The sequence below is a fragment of the Trachurus japonicus genome, chromosome 16 (genome assembly GCF_045865225.1).
Source record: "Trachurus japonicus isolate A0001 chromosome 16, Traja_1.0".
Taxonomy (NCBI): Eukaryota; Metazoa; Chordata; class Actinopteri; order Carangiformes; family Carangidae; genus Trachurus; species Trachurus japonicus.
Window position 1 is genome coordinate 12567827 of NC_140922.1, and position 17171 is coordinate 12584997.

Below are 17171 nucleotides of genomic sequence, written 5' to 3' on the forward strand. Positions count from 1 at the left end.
GCAGCCTTTCTGAAGCTTTCAAATATGCATGCAATATGCATTGAGGATTTTTAATGTACCATTTGGAGCATTTTGAACACTTCTCTGTCTCTGTTGGCTTAAAAATTAAGGTTTTAAGGACAATAACTGTAGAAAGTGACAGGAAAGACTGGGGAGAGAGGCCATGGGGTGACCTGCAGCAAAAGAGCCCATTTAGATAAGACCCCCCCTGCTACTGCAGCAGGAAGAACCCAACTTCGATTCACAGCATCTAAATGAAGTGAACTATCAATGTGCCCCTCAAAGTCCAGTCTGGATCTTGGAAACAGCTGTTGAGAAAACACTGATTAGCCTAAATTACTAATCTAAACAAACACGTGACAGCATTGTCCTCCTGCTGTCAGCGTTTGGGGGTGGAGGCAGGTAATGATTAGCCTGATGCATCAGCCGCTTATTTCATTACATTTCAAAAAGCGTCTGAACCTGAGCCATAGGGATTCGTTTGCTTCCGGGAGGCGGTTGCTTACATTTGCTTCAACTAATCGCTGCTGCTTGGTGGTCACGTGTGCTATACACCGGTTAAGCTCATAGGTTAATCTTGAGCGCTTGAGTTCAACGTCATCGCCTTCACTTACCCGTCTGTTCGCTGATTGGTCCGTCCGCTCTGGCGGACGGAGCAAACCGAAACGCATTGCTAGTGTCCTGACTACATTGTTGAGGCAAATGAAATTTGCCAGAACCAGTAGGCGGCGCTAGCCTGGCTAGGTAATGATTAATGAAAGGTAGAAATGTGCATAAAGAAAAAGAGCAGGGCAGATTTTATAGAGGAGGATAATTGGTGAAAGGAAAAGGAAATGAAAGGATGTGATTCACATCTTAGGTTTTTATAAAAAATAATTTTCATCAATATAAAGTGTTGAAATATTCTTGCTGCAAACAATGCTGAACCCTTAAAACAAAGCAGGTGATGAAACTTTCTGTCACGGTTGGATTCTATTAAGATTATGGTGTCTTTACTTGAGAAAAATGAAATAAAGAGACAGTTACATAAGTGAACACACATGCTCTGCCTTTATTTCTAACAACCAAGCATCCATGTGTCACTTGAGGTGTCAACAATTTATCTTGTCTTTGTTTTAAAAACCTTTGCATCAGGTCATTTCCAAAAGACAAATTCATAAAACAGCGCTTGCATAAATATAATAACACGACAAACTCTGATAAAACTTCTCAGTCTCTTCTATCTTTTTCTCACTGAGCCACTTTTCTTCTCTGACTTCGACTTCTTGGCATCCTTCTTTCCTTTTGACAGATTCTCGTAGACGTCCTCCTTGTTTCTGGGAATGAAAAGCAAAAAATAAAGCTGATCAGTGATCTACTCATTGATTTAACACTCTAAAAAGCAGATTGAGTTGATAAGACACAGATCTGAAGAAGTGGATCAGAAAAAAAAAACAAGGCTGCTGAATGAGAATGATTAAAACTGACCAACCAAGCATGAATCAATTACTCAAAGCTGGCAGCCAAATTAAGAGCTCCAACTGGGTCAAAGTTTACAGCGTGTTGGGCTGAATTATCCCGTGCATGTGCACTGTTTTTCTTTCCTAATTGCTTAATTAAACCAGTCCTCATTTATATGAGCAGCTCCAGGTTCAGAGGTCGCAAAAACATTATTCAGAAAACAAAACAACAACAGGCCGTGGTGTCTTCAATTTGTTTTTACACCGTTAAAAAATATCTGCCTTCTTGTTTATCTCTGGCATCATTAAAAGGTCACTTCCCCAGTTTCCTCACTAACACAAAGTGAAAACAGTTCAGGTCACTGGTCGGGGTTTTTTCAGAGTTTCACAACAATCAACCCTAATGATGTCATCAGGGTTACCTCAGCTTGGGGTTGGCATTATATAACTGAAAACCTACATTGGTGGTGTGAGGTTTGAAAGATGAGGGCATCTGGGCGTTAACATGTGTCCTCAAGAGAACCAGATGTTCACACCTGGCTTTCAAATGTAGCGTTTCATGAGCCTCAGTTGAGCACTTGTGACGGGACTCACTAGGGCTGACACAATCAGGAAATTTTGGTTGACGATTAATTGCCATACAAATAATTGTGATTAACGATTTAATTGTCTTTTTCTGATCATCTTATGGCACTACTATAGTATAAACCTAAACAAAGCTTAATAATACACATACAGTAGACCTAATGAAGAAGAAGAAGAGACATTTATTGGCTTGCAACTATAACCATAATGCTAATGTCAATGGATGATCATCGAAATTTGGTTGTTGAATATTAGAAATGAAGCGACCGGAGATAAATAGTTTGTGGCGCTCCACTCATGTGTCATGTAGCTCCTTTGGGGGCGAAACATGATGATGTCGTTAAAAGAGGACCAGTCAAACCTCAAACGGTGGAAAATGGCAAGGAAATGGTGATGGAAATGTGACATTTCTGTTTCAGCCAGCTGTTTTTATACAGATGAATGGAAACCATTTTAACGATTGTGCTAAATAATTGCGGTCAGCTAAAATGATTGCGATCAGGCAATTATGTAATAATTGTGACAGGCCTACCCCTCACTCTTTTCCAACATCACATTGTGTCTGTATCAAGATGAGAAAGGAACCAAGTGACCGTCTCAGGAGAGACTGTCTGAAAACGTGCCGCCATATTTAAATTACACACCAGAAAACTGAAGCTCGGTCTGCCTTTGACTCTCAGTTGGCCAAGTAAAAATAACAACGGCTGATGGCTGCAGTTTGGAGAGTGAGTCACAGCGTGTGTGTGACAACTAGGGAGTTGTGGGGTGAGGCTACGGCTACAACACATCTTCTCTACGCCCGCGCCTCCCTCTCTCTAAAAACTGAGACGACCTGCAGCTCGGCTCTTCCTCCAGAAACTGCTGACATAAGGCTGAGGACGGTGACTAAGTCATAGGGTTTAAAAGAAAGTAGGGCGACAGTGTGAGGTTTAGAGGGCAGATGTGAATGTATTTGGGACATCCAAATCACACACACACGCACACACTCACTTTGAGACCTTCCTGCTCGCTGGTTGGTGTTTGAGCTGCAGATTTCCATACTCCGTCTCGACCTCCTGGGGAAGAGCAAAACAGTCAGATAAGGCATACGCAGAGCGAGAGAGAGAAAGAGGTCGTGTGACTGGTCTTGTCTATGTGGTTGAGTGTTTTCTGTCTCAGGGTCAATGTTCATCTTTCACAATCTCCTTTCTGATAACGTATCACGCTGTTGGTATTGAACCAGTCTGCTCCACTGTTCAAGTCAGCAGCAAAAAGTGCAAAGGCCTATTGACCTACACAACTTTATTTTCCCTTCTTGAAAACCTGTTTCCCCCAAAACTATATATATTTATCCAAGAATAAACCTGTGTGTTTTGTTTCTGATGTGTTTGATGGGGAGTCGTTTATCGTTTCTGTCCCAGTAGCTCACCATGGAGGCACAGTCTTTGGCTTTGGTGGTCTGTATGTACTCGGACACAGCCAGGTAGATGAACTTGTACTGGGCCTCTGTCTGCACCATACCAGAGCGCTGCTCCCTCACCATCTGGATGTATTTGGGGATGTCAATATCACAGTCCAGACCTACAGGGAATCATGACATTGGAAAGCACAGGTTGGAGACTGTACCACAAAAAGGAAAATAAAAAAGTGTGTTTAAAATGTTGTTGTTTTTTACCCTGAGTGTCAATGGTCTCGAGAATCATGTCAATCGCCAAAATTGTGCCCGTCCGACCGATTCCAGCACTGCACAAATTCACAGAAGAAATTTAGTTTGATTAATAGATTAATTTTCCATTCATCAAAACAAGATGCATTTAAAGAAAAAACTGCACCATCAGAGCTACAGCTACCAGCAGCTCTGCTAAATCAGTGGGGGAACAAAATGCATTTTTATTATTTGCTCTTCATAATAATGGCTGGCAACATAGAACAAACTAGTTTTTCTTTCATCATAGTACTCTGGTTCCTGCCCAGTCTCTGAGGGGCCACAGGACAGATCAGAGGGGTGGTGAGATGATTAAAAAGATAGGAGACTTTAATACTTTCCTGTTCTTGCTCTCATATTTTAATGGTGAACGGCTCATATTCATATTCATATTTAATGTTGTGTTGATTTAAGGAGCCACATGCCACAACTTTCAGGAACTAACGTGTGAAAGTAAAGTATAGGACATCCTGTTACTGCTGTGTAGCTCTGTAGACATAATTGCGTGCAAAAATACGTAACACGAGGGTCATATATCCATATAACCATTCAAACAACAAGTTTGTAAAAGAAGGCACAGACGGCCTCAGCACACCACACGTCACACTGAGAAAATTCCAATAGGATAAAGTGTGAGTTGACTTTAAATCTATTGTTCGACTACTAATCTTAATCCTGAAAATATGATACATTTTAATCTTTAACCTATAAGTATTATCACCTAACTTAACATTATGAAACCTGAGCCTGCAGCACATCACACACTCAACGTCTGAGGATTGATGATCTCTCTGACACGTGGGGTGAGCCACCATTTGGCTCAACTTCCATCTGGGAAACACATTGTCACATCCTGCAAAACCCTCACATCTCCAGAATGCAGATCAGAAATAACGGCTTGAATTAGAGCCAAGGACAAGGAGAATTGCATTACAGCTGCTTAGTGCCGAAACTATTAATGGGTGAGCCAATGAAGAGAATATTAAACGCTAAAAATATTCACAAGCCGAACCCGAATTGGTTATTTAAGTCTAAGTCTAAGAGCTCTGAGCGATCACACACCTCCACAGTTTGAGCTCTGAGCCCCATGAAAACAACACCAATAACAGCTCTGACGTAACAAATATCTGTGATCCCTGGTTACACTCTGCTCAGTCACTACGCTGCGTTTTCCATCCCCAAGGACCACCATGGGCTCCGTCTGTCAGTCTGTCAGTCAGTACCTGCAGTGGATGATCATTGGTCCAGCATTGGGGAATTCAGCCTGTTTATTGTTGACTTGAGTGAGGAAGCTGAGGACGCCGCCCGGCTCCTGTGGGACGCCGTGGTCGGGCCAGCTGAGGTACTGGTAGTGCCATACTTCACGAGATTGTTTGGGCTGTCGGAGAGAAATAAGAATGGTGAAAAGATAGCCGACGTATTGAGCTTTAAGTTCATCTTCTCCATACACAGAGGTGAGTGAGTAAAGTGAGTTCGGTGTCTGGTCGAGGTTTACCTTGGCTAGAAGAGCGATCTCCAGAACTCGTACTTTATAATCAGTAGCTTCTCTCTCCGACGTACAAGTCACCACGTGGTTCCCCACCTCCTTGGTGGTATGAAGGTCGGGCCAGTACGGCACACATTTATTCTGCACAGGGATAAATAATGACTCATCTGAAAGGCACTTCATGTCCAAAAAAACAGTTTGGCTTCATTTTATTTTATTTTATTTCTGAAAATAATAAGTATTTTGTATATTTGTTGATATATTTGCAATGTATGACTTTTTAATTGTCACTTCTCATACTTGTTTTAATATTTATGATACTTAGAGCATTTTAGTTTGTTCTTATGTAGATGGTTAATTTATTTACAGTCGCATCCTTGCGTGGTTTTAAGCAACCGTCAACTGTAGCTAGAAAACAGTGAGTAACTGTTCCCTTTATGAGCACAAGGTAAACTGACAAAATATCAGTTACATTAAACATCTGGTACAAGGGAACCCCCCTAGAGCTCGATGAAGCCTGCTCTATACAGTAAATGATGTGTGTACACTGCAAAAACTCAAAATCTTACCAAGAATATCTCTCTTATTACTAGTCAAAATGTCATTTCTAGTCAAAACAAATCTCATTATACTTAAAATAAGACTCATCACATAAAAAGTAGCTTGTTTTTAAGATACTTTTTTTTTTACTTATTTCAAACATATTTTCACTTGAAATAAGTAGAAAAATCTGATAGTGGAGCAAGTTTTTCTTTCTTATTACAAGCTCAAAAAACTTGCTTTCACTGGCAGATTTTTCTATTCATTTAAATGAAAATTTGTTTGAAACAAGTGAAAATGATCTAAAAACAAGTAAATTTTAGGTGATGAGTTTATTTTAAGTGGAAAGAGATTAGTTTTGACTAGAAATTAGACATTTTCATAAGAAATAAGACAAATATTCTTGGAAAGATTTTGAGTAGGCCTATATCAGGTTGTCTGGCAGACCTAGGCTACAATATCACTGTAAAGAATGAGATCTAACAATGAGTTTGTCATGTCATTATATTTTAAAATGTCTTATTATATTTCAATATTTCTATTCTATTTTTTGTGAGTTTTTACATCAACTTTGACAGTTTCAGCTTTTCATAAACAAACACACACACAAACACTCGTCTACACTTTAAACCAGCTTTCATGATCGCTTGATACTCACCCGCCCTTTCTCAACCTCCCTTGTTGTCATGACAATCACACTCGTGCTCTCCTGCCATACCATCTGCCAGAAATCATTGACAGTTGTTGCTAAGCATCCCTGAGTGGCGATGTAAACTTTCTGGTCCTGGGACTCCCACAGGGTGTTCTGCAAAACACCGGATCAATACACAAACACGATCAACACGACATCGCTGGAGGCTGAGAACAACTTCACTGATGAGGAGGATGCAGTTTGCTGTTGTGTTTTCATCGTGTTGTGTTGTTGTGGGGTCTGTCTGAGGCTTTGCTGACTTACTTTCACATAGTTGGCATTGATGTAATCTGACCCCACTACATTAGGATCAGCGTCCTGCAGGGTGACCCTGGTGTCATTGACTTGTGGAAGAAAACAAGTGGTTAGAGAGCGAGACATGGCGAGAGAGCAGCAACTCTGCAGGAATGTGGATTTCATCATTTTGACCATTATGACTCAGAGAAGATGCAAAACTCACAGGGCAGAATGTTCTTGTATCTGTTCTTGCTCTTGTTTTCAGGTCTTTGTCCTTCCTCTCTGCTCTTTTTCACCTTTGCTTCCATCTTTTGCAGAGTCTGACAGGAGAGAGACACAGACTGTGACACCCAAACCACACACTGATACCATATAGTCCATTCAACATCATAGTGACAGTTTTTGTAATCATTTTAACTTACTTACTTACGTCAACAAATCTTAAAATGAGAGTGTCAAACAGTGACTTTATACAACTCAAAATAAAACAAGACCTGATTTCTCTCCACCAGAGGTGTGACAATAAATAGAATGGCAACTTTTTAAGTGCTGGATTCATTATTTAAGTCAGTTTTACAGTAAAAATTCAAAACATTGTCCATTTTCTCAGATGTGACAGTTTTCTTCATTTCCTGTTTGTCTTTCGTTGCATTAACTTTTCACTGTCGTTCAGACAAAATAAGAATTTTAAAGATATAACACTCAATTACATATTACTTTATGGTCAAATATTTCGGTGATTAATTAAGAATAATAACAGAAAATAATCATCATATTAATAAACAATGAAAACAGTAGTTAGTTACAGTTCTAGCTTCAGCAACCTGCAATTTATTGTAATAACATTTTGAACCTCAAGGAATCCTTTCCATTTCTTGTCACTCAATAATCAAGGTTTTCAGTGTCCATACACCGTTCACAAAGTTTTTTATTATGCAACGTGACTGCGAGTGTAAGTTGATGTTTTCCACCACCACAAGATGGTACTATACTCTACTTTCCAGTTGGTCACAGTAAGGAAGTAAGTCTTCATGTAAAATGCTGATGGACATTTCAGTCACTCTGTACTGAGATGCCTAATGTATCATTTTCTTTCCGTCACATCAGGACAACTGCGTGGTTCCTTACACCGCAGATAAACAACCATGGTGAGAAACAGTGAGGGGAAACCGAGCGGAGGCCGGGGTCAAATCTTACGTCAAACTCCTCCCAGAAGCCCGCCTTGCTCTTCTCTCCCTCGCCCTCCTGCTTCTGCTGCGCCGTCTGATTCAGCTCCTTCACTCTGCTGTCGATATCTGCCGCGTTCACCCGGGTGGAGTAGTACGGCTGAGAAACAGACAGCGAGGGAGGGAGAGGAAAATCATAATTGAGATGAAAGAGAAGGACGAGGCAGTAATCAATCACTAAGACGAACATGAAGATGTGAGTAATAATTCCTATCTGTGGGCTGTGCTGCTCACATTTCAAAATAAGTTTCTGCCCTTTACTTCACCTCACTGATTTCCATGTTATTAAATCAATATATTCAATTTGGAAATAAATTCAGACCCCACACGCTCTGAGCAGTTCATTATGTATGAAGTGAGTCCCGTCTACCTGTTTGAGATGCACCCAGTTCCCAGAAATCTCCTCGATGCCCTTGCGTTTGTAGTAATCCACCAGGTCTGTCAGCGTGTCAAACATCTCTGAGCCCCCCACTGTGTATCTGTCATTCTGGACACACACAAACACACACAACATGACAAACTGGTTCCAAAAGTTTCAAAACACGTGTTGACCATTTAGGAATGGAAAATTACTTACTCTAAAATGACAGAATTATGTAACAACATGCAACATTTTGTTTTTACATATCCTTCAAAGCATAGAAAATAATGGAAAACTTACAGAATGAAAAGCACATGCACCAAAAGTGATTTTGATCAATTAAATGACAGTTTACAGACGATAAAAATGATTTCCTCTGTAAAAAGGCCAGACCGTATACCGTAGTAACGTAGTCCCTGAAGATTAGGGCTGAGCACGGTGGACAAACTCACCACGTGCTCATAGAGAGGCCTTTGTGACCCTTCCAGTAATCTCACATTAATCTTCTGCACCCCAGCAGTTCACAAAAACAATAGGTCTCATTTAAATGAAGCCTGAACGGTGTTTTCTGTGAGGTCAACCGCAGCTAAAAATAAAATGCAAAGGCCTTAGATGGTGACTGGTGACTGAATAGTACAATCTATGAAAATGAGTTTGAGAGACGGCCGCGAGACCCGTTGGTGCGCTCTGAATATCTTAAGAGGCCGTTCACAGTCACAATACAGACTACACCTTGCGGTTTTCGTGTGTTTCTTTCTTGGAAATAGAACTAGCCTTTGTACCTGTGAATATCTGCTGGTGAGCATCTAAAGTGAAACCCTCCCTGACCAATAGCTTTGTTGAAATATGAGCAACAGTCTGTTGTTGCACAACATAGGGGAAATGACACTTTAAACCTATTTAAAAGGAGTGCTACGCAACTTTGGGAATACCCCTCAGCATTTTCATGTGATGTGAATTTGTTTCAGGGACAAATACTGTACAAGAACAAAAAAACACAACAACTCATAGTTTCATGCACCCGTTATCAAGCGCACACTGACACACACCCACCTGACACATAATCTTAATGTGGGAGACGCGCTTTCCTCCCGTTTTGCCCTTCTCGTCCGTCTGGACAGACAGAACAAAATCTCCGGGTTTGGACAGCGACTCTCTGACCAGGAAGGTCCCTGGCTCGTCTTTTGCACTGAGGAGCTTCTCTGCATTTGGGCCGGACAGGTGACCGTGGTACCACCTGTGTCAGAAAATAAAACACGATGCAGCCTCTGTGACTCATGACGTGCAAAATGACATGCAACTATATGCTTTCTCATGCAGGTATTAGACCGTTAAATGTTCAAAGAAGAGAAAAAAAAACATCTTCTCTTTTTTGCTGCCTCCTACTTACTACTATGTGACAGCAGTGTGGCTGACACGCATCTCTCTGTGTAGTCAAGGCTTAGAGGTTGTCAGACAGACATGCATTACACTGCTGAACACATCAGTGAGTAGAAATAGAAACCCACAAAAGTATCATTAATGTGGACAGTTAAAAACAGTATTTACAGATGCTGTTACAGGCAGAGCATATTTAAGTCCACCACTGTACTCTCTGTGTGTTTGTGGAGCGCATGTGTGAATGAGTGAATGCACACTCGGTCGGGGTTGGGTTGTGACTTAATTTTAGGCACAGTTCTCGATTTCTTCTTCTAAACTTCCTGCTTTGCGGTCGGAAAATTTCTGATGACAGATTTCATGGCTGAAGAGGACAAAGTATTTTTAGCCTTCCCCCCCTCCCTCCCCCCTTTCGATGTAACATCTTCAGATAACCCCCCATCACCACCACCACCACAACACACGCACGTACACACACACACGCACGCGCACAAACACAACCAACTGCTCCCATCATGTTTTTTGCACATGCTTCATATGATTCAGTTCAGTTCAATCACAGTTTACGCTTTAATTAGACTCAACCTGACAGTTTTTATTCACAGCAGGGTGCGTGAGGCACCTCCACCGCAGTTTCTTTTTTTAAAGTAGCATTCACACAAATTTGCACGCGCTAAACAACTCTCTGCGCTGAAAAATATAACTCATGGATGGCTGCACCATTGAAGACAACACCTTAGCTGTGCACTTGTTGCTAAATTGTCGTTTTATCGTCGGGGTACAGGTGGAAGGAGCCTGGCTGCAGCCATGTCAGCAACCCTGACTGATCACATGTGATAATGAAGGCGTCACACCATATTCATTCCTCCGTTCTGAGAAGAGATGCTCTGCCAGATACACGAGAAAACGGCACAAAAGAACAGTGCACCACACGTTGACCTGGCGAGGTGCATGCAATCACACTTGGCTGAGATGAGATAGAACGAGAGAGAGAAAGGCCATGTGAGATGAGGAAGATGTTGAGTGAGCAAGAACATGATGGGGTGTGCAATAGAGGAAGACAAGTCGGGTCTGGCCATTGCTTTCAAAAGTGTCAAAACTTAAAGTTTCCAACCGCAGCAACAAAAGGGAAGTTAGACAACTGACAGAGAGAGAAGGACGAGAGGAGGGGAGGGAGGGGGGAGGGGAGGGACAGGTTGTGTGTGTGGGGGGAGGGAGGTGGGGTTGCAGAGGGTAGAGCTTCCAGCTTGTGTGAAGTACAGAGTGTCACACACGCACACGCATGCACATGCACGATAGAAAGCAGTGTCCTCCTTGAGTCATAAAAGAGTTGGACGTTAACCCACTTGAAGCTGCCTACGGCTGCACAATGTTTCCAGCTGGGAGACAAACGCCACCTCCAGCAGCAATGTCACGGAACCCAGATGCTCAGACTAGTGGGCAGATTTGTTCAGAAACAATAATATTAACCCCTACTTTTTGAACCTACATTTGACAAACAAGCAAACAAATGAAGGTTTTTATCTGATTTGCTGCAGCGGGCCAAAGGAGTCACGCGGAGGGCTCAGACACACAGACTCAGATGTTAGAGAATGGCTGCAAACTTATCTTGCGGCTATATTTAGCAAGCAGAGATGCATGCACGTTACTATCAGTAAAAATACAAATAACAGAAAAGCAGCGAGAACATGCTCTAGTTGTAGTAGTAATCTTCATGCAGCATTGTTTCTGTCAGCATTCCCATTTAAAATGCCTTGTGTTGATTCAAATGTCGAAGTAAAAGCTATTATATTACATATACAGTAGTAGTCTTTTTCAGAAGTCCATCTAAGGTTAAATATAAAACCTTAATCTGCAAAGCAACTAGTCACTACAGCCAAAGTGTTTACTGAAAGTTAGTTGTAAAAAGTAAAAAGCACCATTTTTCCTGCTGGAGAAAAAAAGAGTTTCTCTTCTGTTTCTCCTTTTTGCAAACATGTGATTATAAATATTGGAGGTCTTCCTCCGACCGCAGGAATATATCCATATTTGACGTGCATTAATTAGCTTTTATTGGGGTTTGATTTTGCTGAATGGTTGAAATTAATGACGACGTTTCCTCTTTTTAATCTTAAAATGATTTCTGGGTCTCAAGTATATAAAAAAGGAAATGGAAAGTAAATATTAATACTTCTTCTTATACTACTTCTTTTCTTTTTTTTTACGTTGTTTCTTGGTCTAACTTCAGCAGTAGCTAGTTTTTGTGCGTAGGTTTGTTTGGTTTTGTCTTGAGCTGCATTGCTGCATTTCTGTGCTGAGGAAGTCCCCGCTCCACTGAAAAATTACATTTTGCTTCGTTTTCTTGTTTTTTTTAATTGACCTGGATTGTGAACCATCACTAAATTTGACACCATAAAGCTCTTCACCTGCCGAAAAGGAACAGTTTCCCTGTGCTCTTCTTAGATCAGAGGTTAAGATAAGTACGTACGAGCAGTATATTTATGACATCACTGGAAGTAGAAAATAAAAAGATAAGATAAAGTTAGTTGATCTCCTGGAGGTAAACGAGGTTTTACAGCAGCAGAGGAAGAAGGCGGCTACTTACAGTCAGAGCAAAATGACCAAGCAAACAAAGGAATAAAAAGTTGACAAGAGGGGAAGAATAAACTATATCTGTACAGAAAGAGCAAACCGTTACTAGAAAAAAAACCCTCTAATGACATAATTTCTATTACAACTATATGTATGTAGTTGTAATCTTCTGACTGGTGTAACTGTTAACTGTTAACTCCCAACTCCCATCACTGCACGTTGGTGTTGTTGAAATTATAACTATTGACAATAATTAACACTTGAAAATGGCTTCACAGCTGCTAACCACTACTTCATAGCGTCTTATCGAGCGTGTGGATGCTGCACTTTGAGAAAAGGTGTTACCCAGAATGGAAATTTTTAAGAAACACTGACAGCACTCTCATTAGATCCACAAGGCAGACGCAGGAATGAAGCCTCGACAGCTGCGGGCTATCAGCGTCTGCAGAGTGGGTGTTTATTTTCACTGACTCACATTTTGACAAACAAAGTTGCTTGCTATTACACCTCAATTACTTAAAAAAGAGGCTTCAGATGCAAAGTCTTTCCCCCCATAGGAAAAGATGAAAACTCCATGGGAGAGAAAATGTACAGTGAGTGCCACTTTTCAGCCTCAGTACATAAAAAGCACTGAGAGGAAAAGCTGCTGATCTCAGCTGACTATACATAGCTGATTTAACCACCTAACCAAACACTAGTACACTGAAAGTGTAGGAGGAGGCAGCTCAGAGGAGCGACTACTGTGGGCCACAATAACCTACAGGGGTTAGGTAGTGAGCATGGGGGTGACACAGACCTCTCTGTGGTGGGGTCCGAGGAGTTGAGGGGGTATTTGAGCTCGATAACGGTGCCGTCTTTGTCCTGGAGGATGCCGTTCTCTGCTGTGTAGTACTCCACCAGCTCTGACAGCGTGGCAAACTTCTCCCCTCCGTACAGGTCGTAGAAGTCTCCTGTGTTTTGGATGCGGATGTGGGTCACCTGATCACCCACCCTGAGACAGAAACAGAAAACAGCCAAGCCACATCAACTAACCGTCAAAGTTTTCCTTGACAAAAAAAGAAAGTATGGGTTTTAGCTATGATTTACACACGCACAATAACATTTAACTAAACAAACACTAAACAAAAAGAAGAATGAAATGTTTCAGTGTTCAACCACAAATCAGGTCTGGGAACAGCTTTATTTGATTTGCCAGTTGAACTCTGCAATGCGTTCTGTATAGAGAAGCTGTGTTTATCTATAACACATACATGTGACATTTCAGTGTCTGTACTCAGTGCTGTCTGTCGTGCAAAGACTGAAGTCAGTGGGTCGACAGACGTCCTCTGGCTGCCTGGGTTGTTTCACATCAGCAAGAAAAGAGGTTCTCTGAATTCGTTTTTCCTCTCATCACATTGTCACTTATAGGGAATTCTTGGTTTAGATAAAAATCATTACCGTCATCGTCATTACATCGTCATCATAATTTAAGATTAGAGAAATCATAATCCCAAATTCTTTTCTTGCTTCTGTGACGTCTGCGTGAGTGAGTGAAAAATCAAACTCATCGCACTCATTCAGTTTAAAAGCTCCATCTCATTAGCACTGTGGTCTCTAAGGTCGCAAGATCAAACACATGTTAACATGAGAAAACTACTCAATAAGAGAATCAAAGTGTAAAATAATGCTATATATTTGTTTCACAGCTGTTTACACACAGTTATTTACTAAGGACAAATGGAGTATAAATCCAAAAGCACTTTCACAGGTGATGTATCAGAAAAAGATTAAAGATCAATGAAGGCAAAAGCAAGAAAGCGTTTTACACACTAATCGCTCCAAGAAGTTTTGATAAAACATTCAATAATTAATTGTTGACAGTGCTTGAAATTTCAGAGAGCTATTAGCACATTTTTCTTATTATTGGTTATAAACATTTATTCCACAACAGAAAATACACAATTAATCTTAACTATAAACTACATCCACTCATTCAGTATTATCAGACTGACCTTGAGGCTTTTGGCCTTAAGGGTCCTGCTCATGAGAGGAGATACAATTTTATTGCACAACTGCATGAATATAACCACAATGCACTGGCCCAAAAACCTGCTCCTCTGTTTAACATAATCACGTACAAAACTTTTTCGGACTCCAACTTCTGCCTCTTTTAACCTCAGGCTGCAGCGCTGTGTGTGATGTGTAAGTAACTGATCTTAAAGTCTCTACAGAAGCTTTTCATCAACTGAACAGGAACTCACACGCATGTTATCAGTTAAACTGAATGTGCCAGGGGTTCAGGGTGTTTATTCAGCACTGATCTGCTCAGCAGAGTTATATTTAGTAACAAGGATGTCAAGGATCATTTTTAGCATTGTATGTGTGATCAGTACATCTCTTCTCTTTCTTAGTTTTCAAAGATCAGTGTTGTACATCAGGGTTTCCTGAGCTAAACCTTCCCTCTGTCAGTCCGTCAGGCTCCGTATTAACAGTTTGGTGTTTCCTTCATGTTCTGCTTCAGGGTTTTGGTTAGTTGGGGGAAAGAGGAGGCTATCAGTATGGTAATAAAAGAAGGAAATTAAGAATTCTTCTCAGTTGTGGAATTAGTAAAGCCACAAAAGGGGTTTGTATTTGCGCTATTACCTGACGGACAAGGAGAAGTCTCCTACGTTCTTCTTACTGGGACGAGCCAAAAAGCTGCCGTGAATGCCTCGAGTCTTGAGCATTTCTTCGGCCTGTAAGCCTGTGATGTCTCGGTGGAACCATCTGCATTAACACACACAAATACAGACACAATGATTATTCAGTATGAACAGAACTGCACTTGTGACCATCAGATAAATCTAAACGTCCACACCTTGAGTTATTTCCTCACAACATTTGGTTGACATAGTAACAAATAGTAACACATGGTCCCCTAGTATTTTACAGATAAAAATACAAGATAAGTACACAAAACTGTGGTTTCTTTCAGCTTTTTCCACTGAGCTGTATCAATCTCCTGTCTAGCTTCAATGCAGGAGACGCAGATTTCACCACAGCCTAGATAAGATTGTGGTGAATGTGGCATATATGTTTTTTAACATGTCGTCTTATATTATATTATTTCTTTTTTTTTTAAGCAGCGAGGGAGTTGCACCCCTAATTTTGTTGTATGTCCATACAATGACAATAAAAGGATTTCTTTCTTACTTTCTTTCTTTCTTTCATTCAGAGGTATTAGTGGTCCGTCCATTAACAGCAAATTATCACTTTACTCCTATTTGATTGTGAAAACCTTCAAACTAAAATACATCTGTACCTTTAGATGATCATTTGTGATTATTTTACATAGAACAAATCACTGATTAATCAATAGTTATAACTGACACCGAAACTAAATGTTATTTGCCTTCCTAGTCCCGTCCACATGGTCCGTTATTCTTCAGAATAAAACCTGTTTGCTCCTCTGCTCACTTTGTCACTTCACTACATGGGGCCTACAAATTATAACAAGTCTATACTGTACATGTCCACAGGTCAAACCTAAAGACACACTGAAGCTCTGGTTTTGAGCAACACTGTGAAGCTGAGTTACCGGTACTCAGTTTAACACAGTTGCATCAGTACGGACGAAATATCTAATATTTTATCATTTCCTGGTGCTTAGCTCACAGCCTCTGAACCAACACAAGAAAAACATTATGACTAGAGGTTTTTTGGTTTGTTTCTGCTCTGAATGAGCCACTATTAAATACAAATATCAGCAAAATGTTTGGTTGTCTATTGGCAATTTCCTCCAACTTTCAAATTAAGCCTTCTATCTTTGTTGTACATTGTCAATGACTAAGACACATTAAATTATAATGCAGTAGAGAAGATTTCCTCATTAATGCAGTGTTAAAATGTGAACTATAGAGTTTGAAATCTATATTCTAGACATGGCGCACTCTGCACATGTATGAGTTTTGACAATCAGATTGATTTTGTGCTGGAATGTGTCCTCCCTTTAACTTTTATGGATGCCATAACACTTTAACACAATAAATAGACTGAGAACCACGGTTTGAAAAGGTTAATCACAGAAATATAAAAGCATGAGATTCAGATAATGACAACCACGCAACAAATACAACCTTTGAAGAAGGTTTCTTCCTGAACTGCTCAACTAAAATCATTTAGACATTTTATTTTACGCAAATCAGACAGTGAACGGCGCACAACACATCATAAATCACATGATAGAGGAACAGAGCAGGACGGGTCGACAGCTGGGGTAAGAGAGAGAAGGAGGAATGGAAACAGAGAAGTCATTACGCCCTGCACAAAACACACAAGTGAACACAAGCAGAGTTGGTGAACAATTTATAGTCGTCTAAAACCATTAAAGGGCCTCACTCACCGAACCATGTTGTCTCTTCACGTCTTCTGGGACGAGAGAAAAGGAAAGCGTCACTCAACATGTGCAGACAACTCAACAGCATACGTAGAGTTTGTTTGTTACATCTCTCCAACGTTACAAAGAAAACAGCTTGTGCCTCCCTCGCTACTTCCTCAACTTTAATACTCGCTTAAATGCCAGATATGCCACTTTCTTTCTCATGCGTTTGCTCTTTCACACACTCACTCGACAGACATCCCCTCCATCTCACATACTGTATAAAAAGAAACATCGACTCCCATCTCTCTCCGTCTCACACACCACATTCAACTCCACAAACCTCAAACTACCCGCTCTCTCCTCCTCTTTTCCCTACACGCTTCCCTCCGCCCAATCCTATCCTTCCTACATCCAGCCCCCAATAGGAAAAGCAGGTGAGCACTTACTATTCCCAGCCGCCTCTGAACACAACTGACACCTCGCCGAGACGTTCAGGCTGTGTACGTCTGTCTGTCTGTCTGTCTGTCTCTCCTCCTCCTCCTCCTCCTTCTCTCTTGTCGTTCTCTCTCTCTCGCCCCTTCCTTCCTTTTTTACGTCCCCTTTCACAAAATAGTGAAAGCAACAAGGAACCAAAA

At 40.9% G+C, this 17171-nt stretch overlaps 1 protein-coding gene across 5 annotated transcripts; it reads right to left on the reverse strand.

Moving 5' to 3' along the window:
- Positions 1–1027: 1027 nt before the first annotated feature.
- ptpn6 (protein tyrosine phosphatase non-receptor type 6) lies at positions 1028–17009 on the reverse strand. 5 transcript variants are annotated; one of them, XM_085801546.1, is made up of 16 exons: positions 16983–17009; positions 16558–16580; positions 14820–14942; positions 12994–13188; positions 9303–9486; positions 8259–8375; positions 7860–7988; positions 6886–6982; positions 6690–6769; positions 6393–6539; positions 5204–5335; positions 4932–5086; positions 3679–3746; positions 3433–3584; positions 3015–3079; positions 1028–1316 (listed from the first exon to the last, which is right to left on the reverse strand). In XM_085801546.1, exons 2-16 carry the CDS (start codon positions 16563–16565, stop codon positions 1220–1222), a joined length of 1749 nt encoding a protein of 582 aa, XP_085657672.1. In that variant the 5' UTR covers positions 16566–16580; positions 16983–17009; the 3' UTR covers positions 1028–1219. The 5 variants fall into 5 exon arrangements, with proteins under 5 accessions (XP_085657672.1, XP_085657671.1, XP_085657673.1 ...); XM_085801545.1 differs by having other exon boundaries at positions 16558–16583; XM_085801547.1 differs by having other exon boundaries at positions 16979–17009.
- Between the last annotated feature and the right edge of the window lie 162 nt (positions 17010–17171).